Genomic DNA, 14,968 nt, shown 5'->3' on the forward strand with positions numbered 1-14,968 from the left:
CACACCCGACCACCCCGGCACCCACTCGCGCCACCCGCGCCCGCTCTCGACCCACCTCGAGGCCGCAGCTCGCCCGCGAAAACTGCCACCCGCACACGGCTCGCTCGACAGCGCTCGCACCGTCACGCTTGGTGGACCGACAGGGGCAGCAGGGCACAAGCGGTGGAATGGGCGCAGGCGCAGGGCCGCTTGGTGGCGTGCGAGGGCCCGCCGACTCGAGTTCGGAGCACGAGCGCCGGTCTCTCGAGTCCGAGACGACGACGACTAAGCTGACCTCACCCCTTGCCTCCCCCCCTCTCCGTCCACTCTCTGCGCGCCTCTTTCGACCCTTCCCTTCACTCTACTCGTCACCTCCGCCCTCGACTCGCGCGCGCGCACCGACTGCGCGCATCCCCCCCTCGTCCTCCCCGATTCGCCGTCCACCTCATCCGCAACCGCGCCCACCCTCGCCACTACCAGCACCATGGGACGTCGCCCGGCTCGCTGCTACCGGTGAGCACCCTGTCCCTCCCCTCTCGTCGTTGTCATCGTCGGGGTCGCCCTTGACGCCGAGGTGCTGACCAACCTTGTTCCGCACCCGCAGCTACTGCAAGAACAAGCCCTACCCCAAGAGTAGGTACAACCGCGGTGTGCCCGACCCCAAGATCCGCATCTTCGACCTCGGCCGCAAGAAGGCCGGCGTCGACGAGTTCCCGTTCTGCGTCCACCTCGTCTCGAACGAGTACGAGCAGATCTCGTCCGAGGCGCTCGAGGCGGCGCGTATCTGCGCCAACAAGTACGTCGTCAAGAACTCGGGCAAGGACTCGTTCCACCTGCGCGTGCGCGCCCACCCGTTCCACGTCATCCGCATCAACAAGATGCTCTCGTGCGCCGGCGCCGATAGGTTGCAGCAGGGCATGCGTGGCGCGTGGGGCAAGCCGTACGGCACCGTCGCCCGCGTCAACATTGGCCAGATCATCCTCTCGATCCGCTGCAAGGACTCGAACAAGGCCGTCGTCCTCGAGGCTCTTCGCCGCGCCCAGTACAAGGTGCGTCCCTCTCTCCCTCTCTCTCCTCGGCGGCCGTCCCTGACCTCGCCGTACGCCCCTCCACTCGCAGTTCCCGGGTCGCCAGAAGATCATCATCTCGAAGAAGTGGGGCTTCACGAGCCTCACGCGCGCCGAGTACCTCGAGAAGCGCTCGATCGCCCAGCCGGACGGCGCCTACGTCCAGTTCGTCAAGCCGCACGGCCCGCTCGAGGACAACCTCCGCCGCCTCGAGCGCATCGGCGCGTAAACGCGTCGGCCGCAGCTGAGGGAGGGTTCCCAGTGTCGGTGGAGGGGAGAGGCGGGTTGTTGCGATGATGGAGCAATGAGTTGTCTGTTCCCCGCCCCGTCCTGCGCGCTGTCGTCTGAGAGAGTCTCTCGAGAGAGTTACAGTGAGTCGCCCGATCGTCGAGATTGAGCCGTGAGCGAGCGGCGTCGTGAGCGTTGTGAGCGCGCACGCGGCCAAGTCGAGCTCGCGCTCTCGCTTTCACCGCCACCACCTCGTCGCACGCCCGACACGATGCACGCCCCTGCCGCCAGGACAGTTCTCCGCACAGCAGCAGCAGCAGCACGCTCTGCCCAGCCGGCCCTCGTCCGCCCTGCCGCCCTCCCCGCCCTGCGATCGTTCGCCTCGTCGTCCCCCCTCCCCTCATCGGCCGCACCCGACTCGTCCCCGGCAACGTCCCCTGCCGCCCCAACCGCCTCGACCAGCGCCTCGACGTCGTCGGCAGCCACCCGCCCCGAGGGCACCCCCCAGCCGACCAAGCTCCCCGGGTCCAACCTCGGGCCGCCGAGCGGCGCGACCAAGTACTCGCCCCTCACCGTGTCGCTCGTCACCAAGCTCGCAAAGCTGTTCGGGTACCACTCGCAGACGAGTACGGCGATCCGCACCACGAGCGACTACTACGACCGGTGCGCCGAGCGAGGCGAGGTCGAGGCCGCCTTCTTCTACGAGGGTCCGTCCAGCTCCCTCTCTCTCTCTCTCTCTCTCTTTCTCTCTCGATTGGCCGCTCCAGACACGTGAGCTGACTCGATGTGTGTGTGCCCCGACGCAGAGTGCTCGTTGCCGCCGTCGTTCCAGACGTGGTTCTCGCTCACGACGCTGCACGTGTGGCTCCTCAGCGTCCGGTTCCGGTCGCTCCCGCCACCGCTCGGCCGCACCTACGTCCAGGAGCTCATCAACCACATGTTCATCGACGTCGAGTTGCGCATCCGCGGGCCGTACGCCGTCACCCAGAGCCGCCTCATCAAGGGCTACATGAACGACATGCTCGAGCAGTACCACGGCGCGTGCGCCGCGTACGACGAGGGCCTCGTGCGCGGCGACGCCGTCCTCGCGGCCGCCATCTGGCGCAACGTGTTTGGCGCCGGCTGGGGCGGCGTCGGCGGCGTCGAGGGCAAGCGCGCCCCAAAGGCGGGCGAGAAGCCAAAGCTCGGCCCGAACCCGCTCCAGGTCGAGGCCGACGGCGCCGTCGACGTGCCGGGCGTCGCCAAGCCGGCATCCACCTCGTCGTCATCGCAGGCGCCGCTCGAGGTCGACCCGGTCCAGGCCAAGCTCCTCAAGAAGGACCAGCCCGCCTCGTCGCTGTTCGCGACCGACGCGCCGATCCAGGACCCGGCCGTCGCGACGTCGACCTGGTCCCCTTTGTACCCGACCGACCCGGACCTCGAGTTCCCGCAGAGCCTCGAGCGCTTTGTCGTGTACGTGCGCCGCGAGGTGCAGCGCCTCGAGCGCTTGTCGGACGACGTCGTCATGCAGGGCAAGCCGGACAAGGGCAGAGGGAGCCTCGTCGACTTTGGCAAGTTCTGAAGGGACGAGGACACACCACGTAGATGCGGGCGGCGAGCGGGCTGCAGTGCCATTCCCTCTCGCTCCCTCTTTCTTCGTCTCGGGCTGTTCCTCGAGAGAACCTCTTTCTCTCTCTCTCTCTCTCTTTCTCTCTCGCCGCTCGTGGGAAATGTACAGGGTACAGCCAGTGCTACAGGCTCCTTCTGCGTCCCGCTCACGAGCTCGTCTGCGCGCGAAAGCGAGACCAAGTCAGTCTTGCGCTCGAGCCGCCCCGAGAGAGGAAAAGAGAGCGTTCTCGGGCGCACCTTGTCGTCGGTCGACACCTCGATCGCGTGCAGGAACGCCATGTCGAGCGCCGTTCTGTCCGACTCGTCGTGCAGGGATGCAGAGGGCGACGGCAGCGGGTTGGTGTAGAACCGCTGTGGATCCCACGTGTCGCCGGGGATGAGGGACGGCACGTTGGCGCGCAGGTCGTCGGCGATGCTCTCGCTGCAGAACACGCATCGACAGTCAGTGTCTGCTCGTCGACAGGCGTGAGAGGAGGAGGGACGCACAGCTGGATCGTGATAGGAAGCGAGTCGGGCACTCGCAGTCCTCGCTCGTGTGGTCCAGGCGGCGGTCGCCCCTTCTCCTTCTCGCTAAGGCTGCTGGCCCCGCTCAACGACGACCCGACCTTGCTCAGGACCGGGCGCACAAAGAGCTGGGTCGGGCTCGTCGTCGCTGCGGGCGAGCCGCCGCCGCCGCCGCCGCCGCCGGGTGGCGTTCTCGGGGAGCGGGCGCCGAGCCAGAACGCCTTGGGGCCGCCGCCGGCCGGCTCGGGCGTCGCTCGAGGGCGAGGCAAGAGGCTGTCGCGGACGGTCTGGCGCGAGTTGACTGCAGGAGAGCGAGGGAAGGTGGGAGGTCCGTGCGGGTCAGGGATCGAGTATCGCGCTCGACAACGGATCGAGAGGACGGCCGGCGCACGCGAGGACATGAGCGAGAGAGTGTAGAACCGTGCGAGAGCGAGGCCGGGCGTCATGTGCCAGCAGGCCTCGACGAGGGCGACGAAAAGGACGCCGCTCGTGACGGCGGCGGCGGCCGTCTGTGCGCGACGCAGGCAACGAGGGTTAGTTACGGGGGTGTCACAGGCCGTCGATGAAAGAAATAGAGACGCACGAGACCGTTATTGGCGACGATGTTGCGGACGATGCGGTTGAGGAGCGTTTTGGTCGAGCCGAACTCGCTCTTGACCCGGCTCAAAAGGAACGCTGCACGGTCGGAAGGTCAGCGCCGGTCCTTGAGAGAGGTCAAGTCGTCTTCTCGAGCGACTCACACAGTGCTGCAGTAATGACGACGTCGGAAATGGCCATCGTGAAGAGCCAGGTGGCGACGAAAGGGTCGAGCGCGGCGTGGATCTCGTCCCAGTAGCCGAGCTCGAGCTCGATGGCGGTCACGTACGTGCCGAGGACTGTCTCACAGGGTTCGATTAGGGTCAGGAAGGAGAACGCGTGAGAGCTGGGCTCGAGAAAGAGAGAAAGGAGCCCGACGTACCGAGTTGCGCGAGCGTCAGGAAGACGACGAAGGAGGGCACCCACGGGCTGCGCTTGCCGACGAGGAAAATCCGCCAGGCGTAGTGCGACTGGACGATCGTCGCGACGAGCGCCGTGAAGACAGGGTAGACAGCGACCGACCACGGACACTGCTCCGTGCGTTCGAGGTCGCCGTAGCCGTCGATGGCGTAGAACCAGACGGGATGGATCGACAGCGCCGTGTGGATACCGCCGATGACGAAGACGGCGATGACCTGGAGCGCAGAGAAGGGTCAGGTGCGTGCACGAGAGGGTCGAGCGTCGAGGAGGTCGCGACGCACTGCGGCTCGCACGAGCGCTCGGTCCTGCGCGGGTCGTGAGAAGTACTCGAGCAGCTGCATCCAGTTGACGCCGGCTCTGTACCGTCGAGAGAGCGTCAGACGGAAGCTCGACAACGAGAGGGAGGAGGCGGAACTGGAGACGCACAGGAAGACGTTGAACAGGACGCCGAGGTAGAAGGGCCCGGTGCCCTGGACGATGCTCAGGTCTCCTCCTCGAGGAAGTACTGACATACTAGCCGGAGCGTAGAAGCTGTCGGGACGAGATAGAGAAGGAGGAAGAAGCGGGGGAAGCCTCTCGCCGCGCCGTCGCCCGCCAGCTCGACGGCAGTCGGGCAGAGAAGGGTCGGTTCATTCGGGAGCTCAAGCCTTGCACACTCGTTCCCGGCGTGCGAGATTCCCGAGACCAGCGAGGCGAGCCTCGTTCGCGCAGAGCGGTCGCACCTGGCTCCCGCATCCAACTTGGGAAGGTCGACCTGCCGCTCGAGCCTCCGTCGAGATGGCCAGGTCTTCTCGGGTCGAAGGAGCAGCTGCCTTTCATTTCGACCTGTCGATCCGCAAGCTGCGGCACAAAAGTCTCGCGCTCGAGCCGCACCGCTTGCGTCCAAAGCGCGCACGGGCCCACGGCTGTCGGCTTTCCCGAGGCTCGCAGCGGGTCTCTCTCGCGGCGCAGAGAGAGAGTACGAATGACAGCTAAGGCTACAGGCACGTATGGAACTGCTACACAAGTCGAGAGACGCTCAAGGATCCGGCTGCGCGAGGGCGAGGGAAAGTCAGTGCTCGCTCAGGGGGGGACGAGCGAGGGGCGGTCAAGGGCGCACCTTGCCCTCGAGAGTGACCTCGATGGCGTGCGAGAACGGCATGTCGAGCAGGACGTCGCCGCGTCCGGCGCCGGGGTGCGAGGCGAGCGGCGGTGACGGGACGGCGAACGACAGCGACGGGTCCCACAGGGCGTCGGTCGTCGACGGCTCGTCGGTGGACTCGCTCTCGCTGCGAAGGAGGGCTCGAGGTCAGGACCTCGTCGCTGTGCCGCATCTCGAGAGAGACCGAGAAGAAAGGAAGACGCACATCTGGATCGAAATGGGAAGCGTGTCCATCCCCAAGCCTCGCTCCGACGACCGCCACTGCGGCTGCGGTCGCCTCTTCTCCATCCAGCTCACCGAGCTCGCGCCGCTGTGCGCGCTGTTGGTCCTCGCGAGCTGCGGCCGCACAAAGAGGTGCGTCCCGTGCGACGTCGTCTCGGTCGGGAGCGGCGCGAGGTCGGGCGAGCCGGGCTCTCGCGGCGTGAGGAGGAAGGGCTTGGGCGTGGGTGGGGCGGGAGAGGGTCGTCGAGAGAGGTCGGAGCGGATCGAGTGGCGGGCGTTGACTGCGGCGTAGAGAAGGGGTCAGTGCGCTCGTTCGAGGGGAGCTAGAGAGGCGAGACAGGGCTCACGCGACGAGAGGAACGACATGGTGTAGAAGCGAGCTAAAGTAAGCCCAAAGATGATGTGCCAGCCGGTCGAGCGCGACGCGACGAACAAGATGCCGCTCGAAATTGCCGTCACGGCCGTCTGCGCCAGGAGGAGGAGGTGCGAGATTCGACGTCAGGTCGAGGCCGAGGGCGACAGGCATAAGAAGGCGACGAGCTCACGAGGGCGTTGTTGGCGACGATGTTGCGCACGATGCGGTTGATGAGCGTGTTGGTCGAGTCGAAGTCGCTCTTGACCCTCGCGAGGTGGAAGGCTGCGCACGAGGCTCTGTGTCAGTTCGCGCGTCCTCGACGACGGACTAAGAGGCTGTAGAGAGACGCTGCGAGACGTACTGAGAGCACTCGTGATGAGAATGTCGGCCGCCGCCATCGAGAAGAGCCAAGCGGCGACCCAGCCGTCGAGTCGACGGTGGATGTTGACCCATGACGGGTCCTGGAGCGCGATCACCGTGCAGTAGGTACCAGCTCCTGCAGGGCGGACGAAGGGCGAGGCGAGTCAGTACGAGGGCAAGAGGGAACAAGAAGAGAGGACGCAGGATCGACGCACCGAGCTGGAACAAGGACAAGAACCCGACGAGTGCGGGCACCCAGATGCTCCTCTTGCCGACGAGGTACAGGCGGTAGGCGTAGTGGCCCTGGACGAGCGCAGCAACGCACGCCGTCAAGAGCGGGTCGACGCCGAACGACCAGACGCAGTCGGCGAGCGTGGCGACGTCGCCGTAGCTCTGGATGAAGTAGAACCAGATAATATGGCACGAGACGACGGTGTGTATGGCGGCGAGGACGAATACCGCGAGGACCTAGGACGAGGAACGGCAGGGTCAGCTTGCGCTCGAGTTGGAGAGGAGGAGGCGGACGAGAAAACGCACTGCGAAGCGGACGAGCGGTCGGTCTTGCGGCGACCTGCGGTAGTAGTCGAGGAGCTGTGCCCAATTGACGCCGCCGCTGCAGGTGCGTTGAGGAGGGTCAGCTCGCCTCGAGGCAGGAGGAGGAGGAGGAGGACGACGCACATGGCGACGTTTCCGAGCACGCCGATGTAGAAGGGCCCGACCGAGTTGACGATGGCAGAGCTTGACATGGACGGAGCGACAGCCGCAGCCATGGCGGGCGAGGAGCAGAGTGGAGAGAGAGAGAGCAAGAGCAAGCCCGCCGTCCGTGACCTCGGACGAGAGTGCTCCAGTGCGCAAAGTGGTCGACCTTCTGACTGCCCTCAAGCTCATTCGAGGCCCCGCTCTGCGTCTATTAAACGGCCCTGTCGCTCGCACGCCCGGGACAGCAGGCTGTCGGCCGCACGATCGCATTCAGGGCGGTCGACGAGTTGGGAAGGTCACGGCCGACTCGCTCGAGCGCATCCTTCCCCCGTCCGGCCACGGTGCGGCACCGTCACACGCTCCGTCCTGACTCTGCCAAGGCTCCCTCGACAGGTGTGCGACAGGCGGCATGCGCTCTCGAGATTCGGCGAGAAGAGATCTGCGAGGCTCGAGCGCTCGAGGCTTCTGACGGAGCGCCGGCTCTCAAACGCGGCCGACGCACAGAGCAAGAGAGAGAGGGGAGAATGCAGAGATAGTTGCAACATGTACTGGGCGCGCTCGCGCTCCACCCGACTCGCTCAAGTCCTCGCCGCCTCGAGAGTCGTCCTCGCCCGCTCGTCTCACCGCTCCTCCTGCACCCTGACGCCGGGCGGCAAGTTGCTCGCGCCGCCCGTCGAGCCAAAGACGGTCTCCTTCTTGAGGTCCCACCACTTGGCGATGCGCTCCTGGACCGCCGCGAGGTCGTCGACGGCGGGGCGGACGTCGAGCGAGAAGACCGGGTTGCCGTCCTCGTCGTTCGGGAGGTGGTAGTAGTCGATGACGTCTGCAGGCGCGTGCGGCGAGTTGTCAGTGGGAGGTCGAAGAGGGAGGGGAGAGAGGAGGACGCACATCGCCGAGCCGTGTAGGGCTGAGTCGAGCCGCCCGACATGTACGACGAGCCGCCGGCGCCGGACGCCGTCGGGCGGTGGATCGTCCAGTCGTGACGGTCAAAGGGCCGGATCGAGCTGCAGGGCGAGAGCGACGTCAGGAGGCGGGAGGGGAACCGAGGCACGAGAGGTAGGGGACGCACGCATAGCTGCTCGGGAAGAGCTTGGCCATGAAGAGGTGGTAGCGCGCCTTGGGCGACAGGTCCTGCGGCCGTCCGGTGAACGCTGCGAGAGATGATCGGTCGCCGCTGCAGGGCCGAACGAGGAAGAGAGAGTCAGGGAGGATCGCGCGAGAGGAGGAAAGGAGAGAGAGAGAGAGAGAGAGAGGGAGGACGGACCCGGGGTGCTTCTCCTCCCACTGGCGGACCTGGGCCCACGCCTCCTCGTTGATCCAGTTGTGGATGCTGACCATCATCTCGACGCTCTCCTCGGGCGTCTCCCACCCTTTGCGCACGAGGGCGTTGTAGAACTGCTGCGGGCTCGGGTACTCCCACTGGTCGACCTTGGCCGACGCGGCGGGGTCCTTGGGCGCATCGGGCGCGTCGGACGAGCCGTGTGCGACGGGGCAGGCCATCGGGGACGACGACGAGCCCGAGGCGGCGCGCGGGATGGACGACATTGTGCGCTCGAGCGGGAGGTGCATCTTCTGGCCCTGCGACTGGGCCTGGGCGAGCTCGGGCATGTTGTTGACCGGGTTGACCATGCCTCGCTCGGCGTGTTTGGCGAAGGGCGAAGGCGCGTCGGGGTTGTTGTGCATCGGACAGCCGGGAGGTGGCGCTGGAGGAGCGGCGGCGGCGGGAGCCGGCTCGTGCATGGGGCAGCCGGGCGGGGGCGTGGCCGGTGCGGCAGCAGCTGGTGGCGGTGCGAGGGAAGACACTCCTGCGCCCATCGTGTGTAGCTGAGGCGCGGTGAGAGAGAGAGAGGGAGAGAGAGATCGAGGGAAAGCTCGCGACGGCCGAGGTCGACGCCAACCACCATCGCACACGCCGACCCGTGCCGAGTACAGCTTGAACAGACTGAAAGGCTACCACACACCAACTCTAGCCCGCCAGATTCGCCGCACGAGGCGTGGTCGCCGTTCGCCGTCAAGCACCGCCTCGTCCTCATCTCCCTCGAGCCTCTCTCTCGGCAGCACTCGACCATGGGCTTCCTTTCGGTCCTCGCAGGCGTCCTCATGGCCGTCGGTCCGCCCCTCGCCTACGCAGACCAGGTGCGCGCTCCCCTCTCTCCTCTCGCTCCCCCTCGTCCCGCACCCGAGGCTCACCCGGCCCTCGCCCCTCACGCAGTACGTCTCGATCTGCCGCAAACACGACTCGCGAGGCTTCTCGCTCGATGTCCCAGGCGTCCTCATCGTCGCCAACGTCACGCGCGCCATCTACTGGCTCGGTCCGTCCTCTCGTTCCTCTCCCTCGAGCCTCACACTGACCCTTTTGTCCCTCGCAGGCGACCACTTCCAGACCTACCTGCTCATCCAGTCGCTTCTCATGATCACGACCCAATTTGGCCTCCTCTACGTGTGCCTCCTGTACCGCCCCGGCGACTGGACCGAGCACCGGCCACGCCGCATCGGCAACCTGTGGCAGTGGAGCCACTTTGCGGCGTACCTCGAGTTCACGGCCATCCTCATCGTCGGCCACTCGGCTGCCTTTCTCGCCCTGCACCGCTTCGACGCCTACGTGCAGCTGCTCGGGTTCCTCGCCCTCGGGCTCGAGGCTACGGTGCGTCCCTTGTTCCTCTTGTTCTCGTTCGACGAGCCCGAAGCTCCCTCGACCTAAGTTCTTCTCGTCCCCCGCACGCAGCTCCCGATCCCGCAGCTGCTCGCCAACTACGAGGCCAAGTCGACGGCCGGCTTCCGCATGACGGTCCTCGCCGGCTGGGCCATTGGCGACGCAGTCAAGACGTGCGTCCCCTCGTCCCTCCTGTTCTTCGACCTCGAGGACCTCGCACTGACCCTCGTCCTCGCGCCCCGCAGCGTCTGTGAGCCTCGCCGCCCTCGCCGCTCGCCCAACGACGCCCGCTCACGCTCTCGAGCCCCACAGACTTTTTCGTCACGCCCGATAACGGCCTCCAGTTCAAGCTCTGCAGTGTCTTCCAGCTCTCGGTGAGCCCCAGCCGCTCTCCCTCCTTCCCTCGCGCCTTCCTCGGGCCCTCCTGCGCGTTCCACGGCCCCGCCTGCACGCCCTCCTGACAACCCCCTCCCGCCCCGCCCTCGCACAGGTCGACCTCATGCTGTGCGCGCAGACGTTCCTGTACCGCGAGCAGACGGCGCGCGACCTCGCCGAGCGCGCCGAGCTCGCGCAGCACCGGGGCGTCGCAGGCACCGAGGCGCTCTTGCACGCCGACCACGAGCGCGAGCGCGAGCGAGGGCGAGGGGGCGGGGGAGAGACGGACGAGGAGGCTGAGCTCGAGACGGTGCGGAAGTAGAGCCGGGCTCGGGCTGTGCAACAGGGACGCTTGTATCACGCTCTCGAGCGCTCTCGTGGACGGACGAACGACGACGGGCGGGCGAGAGAGTTGGAGAGTGTCTGCAGATCGTGACGATGGACGTGGGGGGATAAGGTACGAAGGGCAAACTAGAGAGGTACAGAGTACAAGAGGGCGCCGCTCAGGCCGCCGCATCGAACCACCTCCTCCTCCTCCCGCTCCTCGCGCGCTCGGCTCGAGAGGCGGCTACATGAGCAGCGCGGCCGCGACCGACGGGTCCGGGTGGTCCGAGCCCGTCATGCCCTCGAACAGGCTCGAGCGCCGCTTGCGCTGCTTGGCCGGCTGCTGCTCCTTCTGCTGCTGCTGCTGCGGCGGCGAGGCGGCGGCGACGGGCTCGTCGCGCGCCTTGCCCTTGCCCTTGCCCTGCGCTCGCTGCGGCGACGCCGCGCTGCCAGCCTGCGGCGCGTCGCCCTCACCCTCGCCCTCGAGCTCGACCTCACCATCCGTGCTCCCGCCGCTCGCGCCGCTCCCGCTCCCCCTCGCGCTCGACGATCCCGCCGCACCCGGCCGGACCGCCATGACGGCGGCGTCGATGCTGCCCTGCTGGAGGGGCCCGACGCTCGGGAGGAAGACGGCGCCCGAGTCGGCGAGCGTCGAGAGGAACGTGTTGTTGGGCGGCGTCGCGGCGCTCGCGAGCGAGGCGTACAGGTCCTCGGGGACTGGCGGCGCGAGGTGCATCGGGGACGACGAGGAGCCGATGCGGCGAGAGGCGAATGCAGAGGCGGGCTCGTCGTTGTCGTCGTCGTCGTGGTGCTCGCGGCGGGCGTCGTCCTCTCCGACGACCATGCCGTCTCCTCGCGCCTCGTCGCCCTGCTCCCGCTCCTCCCGCTCGAGCATCTCCTCGTCCTCGTCGTCCGCCGCACCGGGCGCGATCGACGCCGGCCTGCTCCTCGCTCGCGCCGCCCCCTCGGCGAGCGCCTGGCTCAAACCCTGCATGCTGCTCCTGCGCGACCCGGCGCCGTGCGCCGCACGACCCGTCGCCCCGCTGCGGATGCTCGCCGCGCGCGACGCCGGCTCGTCGGCCTCCTCGACGGCCGCCATGGGCGGCGAGCGGCCTGCGAGCCCGAGCCCGAGCGCGCCGCCGCCGACCGCCGCCGCCGACGACGACGGGTCGACGAGCTGCTCCTCGGGCTCGTCGACGAGCATGGCGTCCGAGACACTCGGCGACGGCTCGACGTGCGCGGATGCGGGAGCGGGTTCCGGCTCGGGCAGGTCGATCTCGACGTCGGCCTCGAGGTTGGCGTACGTGCGGCACAGCGGGCACGAGAAGCCCGGGTAGTTTTGCTCGACGAGGGGCCGGATGCACTTGAAGTGGGTGACGTGCGAGCACGGCGCGATAAAGAGCGCCTGGCAGACCGTCACGGGGTAGAGGCAGATGCAGCAGTCGGTGATGGACGCGGCGGCGGCGGCAGCCTCGGCGGCGGCGCTGGTCGCGCTCGTGCTCGCGTGCGGCGTCGGCGTCGGCGATGGCTTGGCGGTGCCGCCGGTCGAGGTGGTCGAGGTGGTGGCTGTAGCGGCGTTGGGCGTCGCGAGCGAGGCGGACGAGGCCGAGGCGGGCGTGCCGGCGTCAGGCGTGGCGCCGAGCGCGCGCAGCTGGGCGAGTGCGGCGGTACTGTTGCGGGACGAGGAGCGTCAGGGCCGAGGCTCTAAGAGAGAGACGCGCGAGGGGGCAGAGGCGGGACAGGGCTCGACGCACTTGAAGCTGTTGGCGCCCCGCTGCCACCCACGGTTGAGCTCGACTCGCATCTTGACGCAGCGGTAGATCTCCTCGGTGCCGCCCTGGTAGTCGACGCCGAGCTGGAGCACGTCGCCGTCCTTGAGCGCGAACGGGCGGCTCTCGACGTTGGGCGACGAGAGGCGAATGTGGTTCAGGAACGTGCCCGACGACGACTTGGTGTCGCGGATGAAGAACTTGCCCGCGTCGTCAACCCACACCTCGGCGTGGCCGCGCGAGACGACCTTGCTCTTGAACGCGACGCGCGCAGGCTCGGTCGCCGTGCCGCGCTGCGCGTTGGCGCCCGTCGCGCCGCCGGCGCCGCCGTGCTGCTGCGAGCGGTCGGTGAAGCGCCCGACGCGCACGATGGCGAACGGCGCGAGGTCGCGCTCGATCGGGTCAAAGTGGAGCGACCGCGACGACTCGAGGTGCGGCACGAGGCGCAGCTTCTGCACGGCCGGCTGCTCGCCGCTCGTGTCGCCGCTCGCGGTCGTCGCCCGGGTCCGGTTCGGCGGCGGGTTCGGGAGCGACGTCGTCGCCGTCAGGGACGAGAACTGCGGGTTGGGCGACGGCGGGGCCGCCTGCCCGGGCGCCTGGCTCGGACCGCCACCGCTCGTCGACGCCGCGAGCGCTGCCCGCGCCTCGGCCGCCGCCGCCGCCGCACTGCCGGCCGAGCTCGACGACGTCTCGCCGCCAGGGACGAGGCCGACAGGTGCCGGCGGCTGCGACGAACTGCGGCTCTGGCGCGTCCTGCCCTGGTCGCCCGTCGACGAGGTGCGCTTCGAGAGCGACCTGCGCAGGGCCGGGAAGCCGTACCCAGTGCGCTCGCCGCCCGCACTCGGCGAAGGCGGCTGCTCGGCGGCGGGCGACGTGGCCGGGCTGCGCTGCGCCGACGACGTGGTCCAGCCTCGCGGCCGGCGCTGGATGAATCCGCCCAAGGCGAGGCCGAACCGGTTGCCGCCGGGTGAGCCGGGCGTCGTGGCGCCGGGCGAAGGCAGCGGGAGGGCCGTGGCGGACGGCGAGCGGGCGAACGAGGGCTGCGACGTGTTGACGGACGACGACGCGGGCGGAGTGCCGACCGGGCTGGCGTTGCTCGACGAGGAGGCCGACGCGCCCGACGACTGGAGGTGGCGCGGAATCATGTCGACGGCGGATGGGGTGGGTGGCGCCATCACTCGGGTCGAGTCGTGGCGAGAGGCGATCGCTCGAGGGCGGCTGATGCGGGGTGGACGAGGGGGGACGAGAAGATGCAGGGACGAGCTGCAGGCGACATCGCGATCAGGGTACTGCAGCTTGCTGGACCACTCTGTGTGGTCCCGAGTGCAGTCTGTGGACGGCGGGACGCACCTGGGACGAGCTGCAAAGCTTGGAACGACGGACGGTCGTCAGGCGGTGCGGGTGCTGGGCGTGGCGGATCTGGCGCTCGTCGAGGCTTGCCGTGGGCGTGGGCGCGCTTGTCGTGCGGGTCGTGCTGCTGGGCGAGTCGCTCGGTGCCAGCCTGGGGCAGTGTGAGGCGAGGCGAGGAGGACGAGACGAGAGGCCGACGTTCGCCCGTGTCGGTCCGTGGGGCCTCGACCATTGCTCCGCACGACCACTCACTCTCTCCCGGCTCACGGTGCGTCCTCCTCGACGCGCTCGACGCAGCGACGCGTGAAACGACCTGGGTGCGAGTTGCAAGATGCGACAAGAAAGAGACGTCGCCCTCCCCTCCCCCTCTCCGACCGACCGGACCTCACCGTCTGCACACGGTACGAGCGAGGGTCAGTAGGCGCTCGTGCACGACAGGAAGAGAGAGAGAGAGAGGGACGCACAGCTTCTTGCTCTCGAAGAACTTGCGCAGGTACCGCAACTGCCAGTAGCACGTCGCGGCGAGGACGACGAGCTGGAACACGCTCCACCACACGGCGCGTGAGTTTGTGCGCTCGCTCAGGACGCGGAACTCGGCCTCGCGCTCGCGCTGGAACTGCTGCTCGCGGCGGATGTCGGCCAGGCGCGCGTTGAGGTCGTGCACTTTGGCCGCGAGGTCCTTGACGTGCTCGCGCTCGCCCTCCTCGTCCACCTTGGCCTCGCCGACGGCAATGTCGAGGTGCATGCGCACTTGCGGGGTCGAGAACCACCCGCCCGTGTAGTTGGACTGGAGGCAGATCGTGTGGTCGCCCGGCTCGTGCGACGTGAACGTGAACTTGCCCTCGGGCAGGCCGCGCGTGTTGACCACCTTCTCGCCGCTCTCGACCTCCTGCGCACGGCGGGAGGGCTCGTCAGCTCTGTCGGGTTCACCAGTCGGACACGCAAGAGAGAGAGAGAGAGAGAGAGGGCAAGGGACGCACGGCAACGACGATCTGGACGCCCAGCTGGTCGTTGAGGATCCAGCTCTTGCTCGACTCCTGCCACTCCTCGGCCTTGTAGTGACCTGCGCGCGTTCCGACAGGTCAGTCGTGCGTCGCTCTGCCGAGAGAGCGGCCTGGACCGAGTGGGCTCACCAGTGCAGATGGTGTCTCGAGGGAGCTCCTCGATGAAGCACTTGTTGGCGCCGGCGGGCAAGTAGAAGTAGAGGGCGGACGTGTGCTGGACGAGCGCGCCGCACAAGAGGGCGAGGACGGCGAGGCGCATGGTGCAGGCGCCGGTGCTGGCGGGCGCGAGGTTGCGGCGCGTGGAGGGGGGAGATGGGGACGAGGAGGGTCGTGA

At 68.2% G+C, this 14,968-nt stretch overlaps 8 protein-coding genes across 8 annotated transcripts; 3 read left to right on the forward strand and 5 right to left on the reverse strand.

Moving 5' to 3' along the window:
* Positions 1 to 463: 463 nt before the first annotated feature.
* Positions 464 to 1,275, forward strand: RHOBADRAFT_64935 (uncharacterized protein; the record flags this gene model as incomplete). Its single annotated transcript, XM_018418617.1, has 3 exons — positions 464 to 492; positions 584 to 1,028; positions 1,099 to 1,275. 3 exons carry the CDS (start codon positions 464 to 466, stop codon positions 1,273 to 1,275), a joined length of 651 nt encoding a protein of 216 aa, XP_018271285.1.
* Positions 1,276 to 1,545: 270 nt separating this feature from the next.
* Positions 1,546 to 2,835, forward strand: RHOBADRAFT_43726 (uncharacterized protein; the record flags this gene model as incomplete). The annotated part of the gene is made up of 2 exons (XM_018414276.1): positions 1,546 to 1,981; positions 2,081 to 2,835. The coding sequence occupies 2 exons, from the start codon at positions 1,546 to 1,548 to the stop codon at positions 2,833 to 2,835; spliced, it is 1,191 nt and encodes a 396-aa protein (XP_018271286.1).
* A 144-nt stretch (positions 2,836 to 2,979) lies between these two features.
* RHOBADRAFT_53241 (uncharacterized protein) lies at positions 2,980 to 4,894 on the reverse strand (the record flags this gene model as incomplete). The annotated part of the gene is made up of 9 exons (XM_018416746.1): positions 2,980 to 3,040; positions 3,120 to 3,303; positions 3,369 to 3,687; positions 3,778 to 3,895; positions 3,970 to 4,061; positions 4,127 to 4,261; positions 4,345 to 4,597; positions 4,664 to 4,739; positions 4,809 to 4,894. The coding sequence occupies 9 exons, from the start codon at positions 4,892 to 4,894 to the stop codon at positions 3,029 to 3,031; spliced, it is 1,275 nt and encodes a 424-aa protein (XP_018271287.1). The 3' UTR covers positions 2,980 to 3,028.
* Positions 4,895 to 5,400: 506 nt separating this feature from the next.
* On the reverse strand, positions 5,401 to 7,230 carry RHOBADRAFT_53242 (uncharacterized protein; the record flags this gene model as incomplete). Its single annotated transcript, XM_018416747.1, has 9 exons — positions 5,401 to 5,412; positions 5,482 to 5,650; positions 5,729 to 6,026; positions 6,093 to 6,210; positions 6,291 to 6,382; positions 6,462 to 6,596; positions 6,676 to 6,928; positions 6,998 to 7,073; positions 7,139 to 7,230. 9 exons carry the CDS (start codon positions 7,228 to 7,230, stop codon positions 5,401 to 5,403), a joined length of 1,245 nt encoding a protein of 414 aa, XP_018271288.1.
* A 443-nt stretch (positions 7,231 to 7,673) lies between these two features.
* On the reverse strand, positions 7,674 to 8,810 carry RHOBADRAFT_66357 (uncharacterized protein). The gene is made up of 4 exons (XM_018418951.1): positions 8,424 to 8,810; positions 8,229 to 8,333; positions 8,048 to 8,163; positions 7,674 to 7,982 (listed from the first exon to the last, which is right to left on the reverse strand). The coding sequence occupies exons 1-4, from the start codon at positions 8,786 to 8,788 to the stop codon at positions 7,780 to 7,782; spliced, it is 789 nt and encodes a 262-aa protein (XP_018271289.1). The 5' UTR covers positions 8,789 to 8,810; the 3' UTR covers positions 7,674 to 7,779.
* A 388-nt stretch (positions 8,811 to 9,198) lies between these two features.
* Positions 9,199 to 10,552, forward strand: RHOBADRAFT_53244 (uncharacterized protein). Its single transcript, XM_018416748.1, has 6 exons — positions 9,199 to 9,295; positions 9,372 to 9,471; positions 9,529 to 9,803; positions 9,885 to 10,062; positions 10,125 to 10,186; positions 10,303 to 10,552. The coding sequence occupies exons 1-6, from the start codon at positions 9,227 to 9,229 to the stop codon at positions 10,507 to 10,509; spliced, it is 891 nt and encodes a 296-aa protein (XP_018271290.1). The 5' UTR covers positions 9,199 to 9,226; the 3' UTR covers positions 10,510 to 10,552.
* Positions 10,553 to 11,781: 1,229 nt separating this feature from the next.
* RHOBADRAFT_2704 (uncharacterized protein) lies at positions 11,782 to 12,723 on the reverse strand (the record flags this gene model as incomplete). The annotated part of the gene is made up of 2 exons (XM_018412777.1): positions 11,782 to 12,004; positions 12,266 to 12,723. Coding segments are annotated over 2 exons (681 nt in total), but the record flags the coding sequence as incomplete, so codon positions are not given.
* A 1,292-nt stretch (positions 12,724 to 14,015) lies between these two features.
* RHOBADRAFT_14225 (uncharacterized protein) lies at positions 14,016 to 14,893 on the reverse strand (the record flags this gene model as incomplete). The annotated part of the gene is made up of 3 exons (XM_018412191.1): positions 14,016 to 14,519; positions 14,611 to 14,693; positions 14,764 to 14,893. The coding sequence occupies 3 exons, from the start codon at positions 14,891 to 14,893 to the stop codon at positions 14,016 to 14,018; spliced, it is 717 nt and encodes a 238-aa protein (XP_018271292.1).
* Between the last annotated feature and the right edge of the window lie 75 nt (positions 14,894 to 14,968).

This window comes from Rhodotorula graminis (assembly GCF_001329695.1).
Source record: "Rhodotorula graminis WP1 unplaced genomic scaffold RHOBAscaffold_6, whole genome shotgun sequence".
Classification (NCBI taxonomy): Eukaryota; Fungi; Basidiomycota; class Microbotryomycetes; order Sporidiobolales; family Sporidiobolaceae; genus Rhodotorula; species Rhodotorula graminis.

Excerpts from the sequence above, each read along its gene's own strand:
- RHOBADRAFT_66357 (XM_018418951.1), bottom strand. The coding sequence starts at position 8,788 with ATGGTCAACCCGGTCAACAACATGCCCGAGCTCGCCCAGGCCCAGTCG. Across the intron at positions 8,334-8,423 it reads TGGGAGGAGAAGCACCCCGG|CGGCGACCGATCATCTCTCG; the intron begins GTCCGTCCTCCC and ends TCGGCCCTGCAG. Across the intron at positions 8,164-8,228 it reads CTCTTCCCGAGCAGCTATGC|CTCGATCCGGCCCTTTGACC; the intron begins GTGCGTCCCCTA and ends CTCGCCCTGCAG.
- RHOBADRAFT_53244 (XM_018416748.1), top strand. The coding sequence starts at position 9,227 with ATGGGCTTCCTTTCGGTCCTCGCAGGCGTCCTCATGGCCGTCGGTCCG. Across the intron at positions 9,472-9,528 it reads GCGCGCCATCTACTGGCTCG|GCGACCACTTCCAGACCTAC; the intron begins GTCCGTCCTCTC and ends TGTCCCTCGCAG. Across the intron at positions 10,063-10,124 it reads CCTCGCGCCCCGCAGCGTCT|ACTTTTTCGTCACGCCCGAT; the intron begins GTGAGCCTCGCC and ends CGAGCCCCACAG.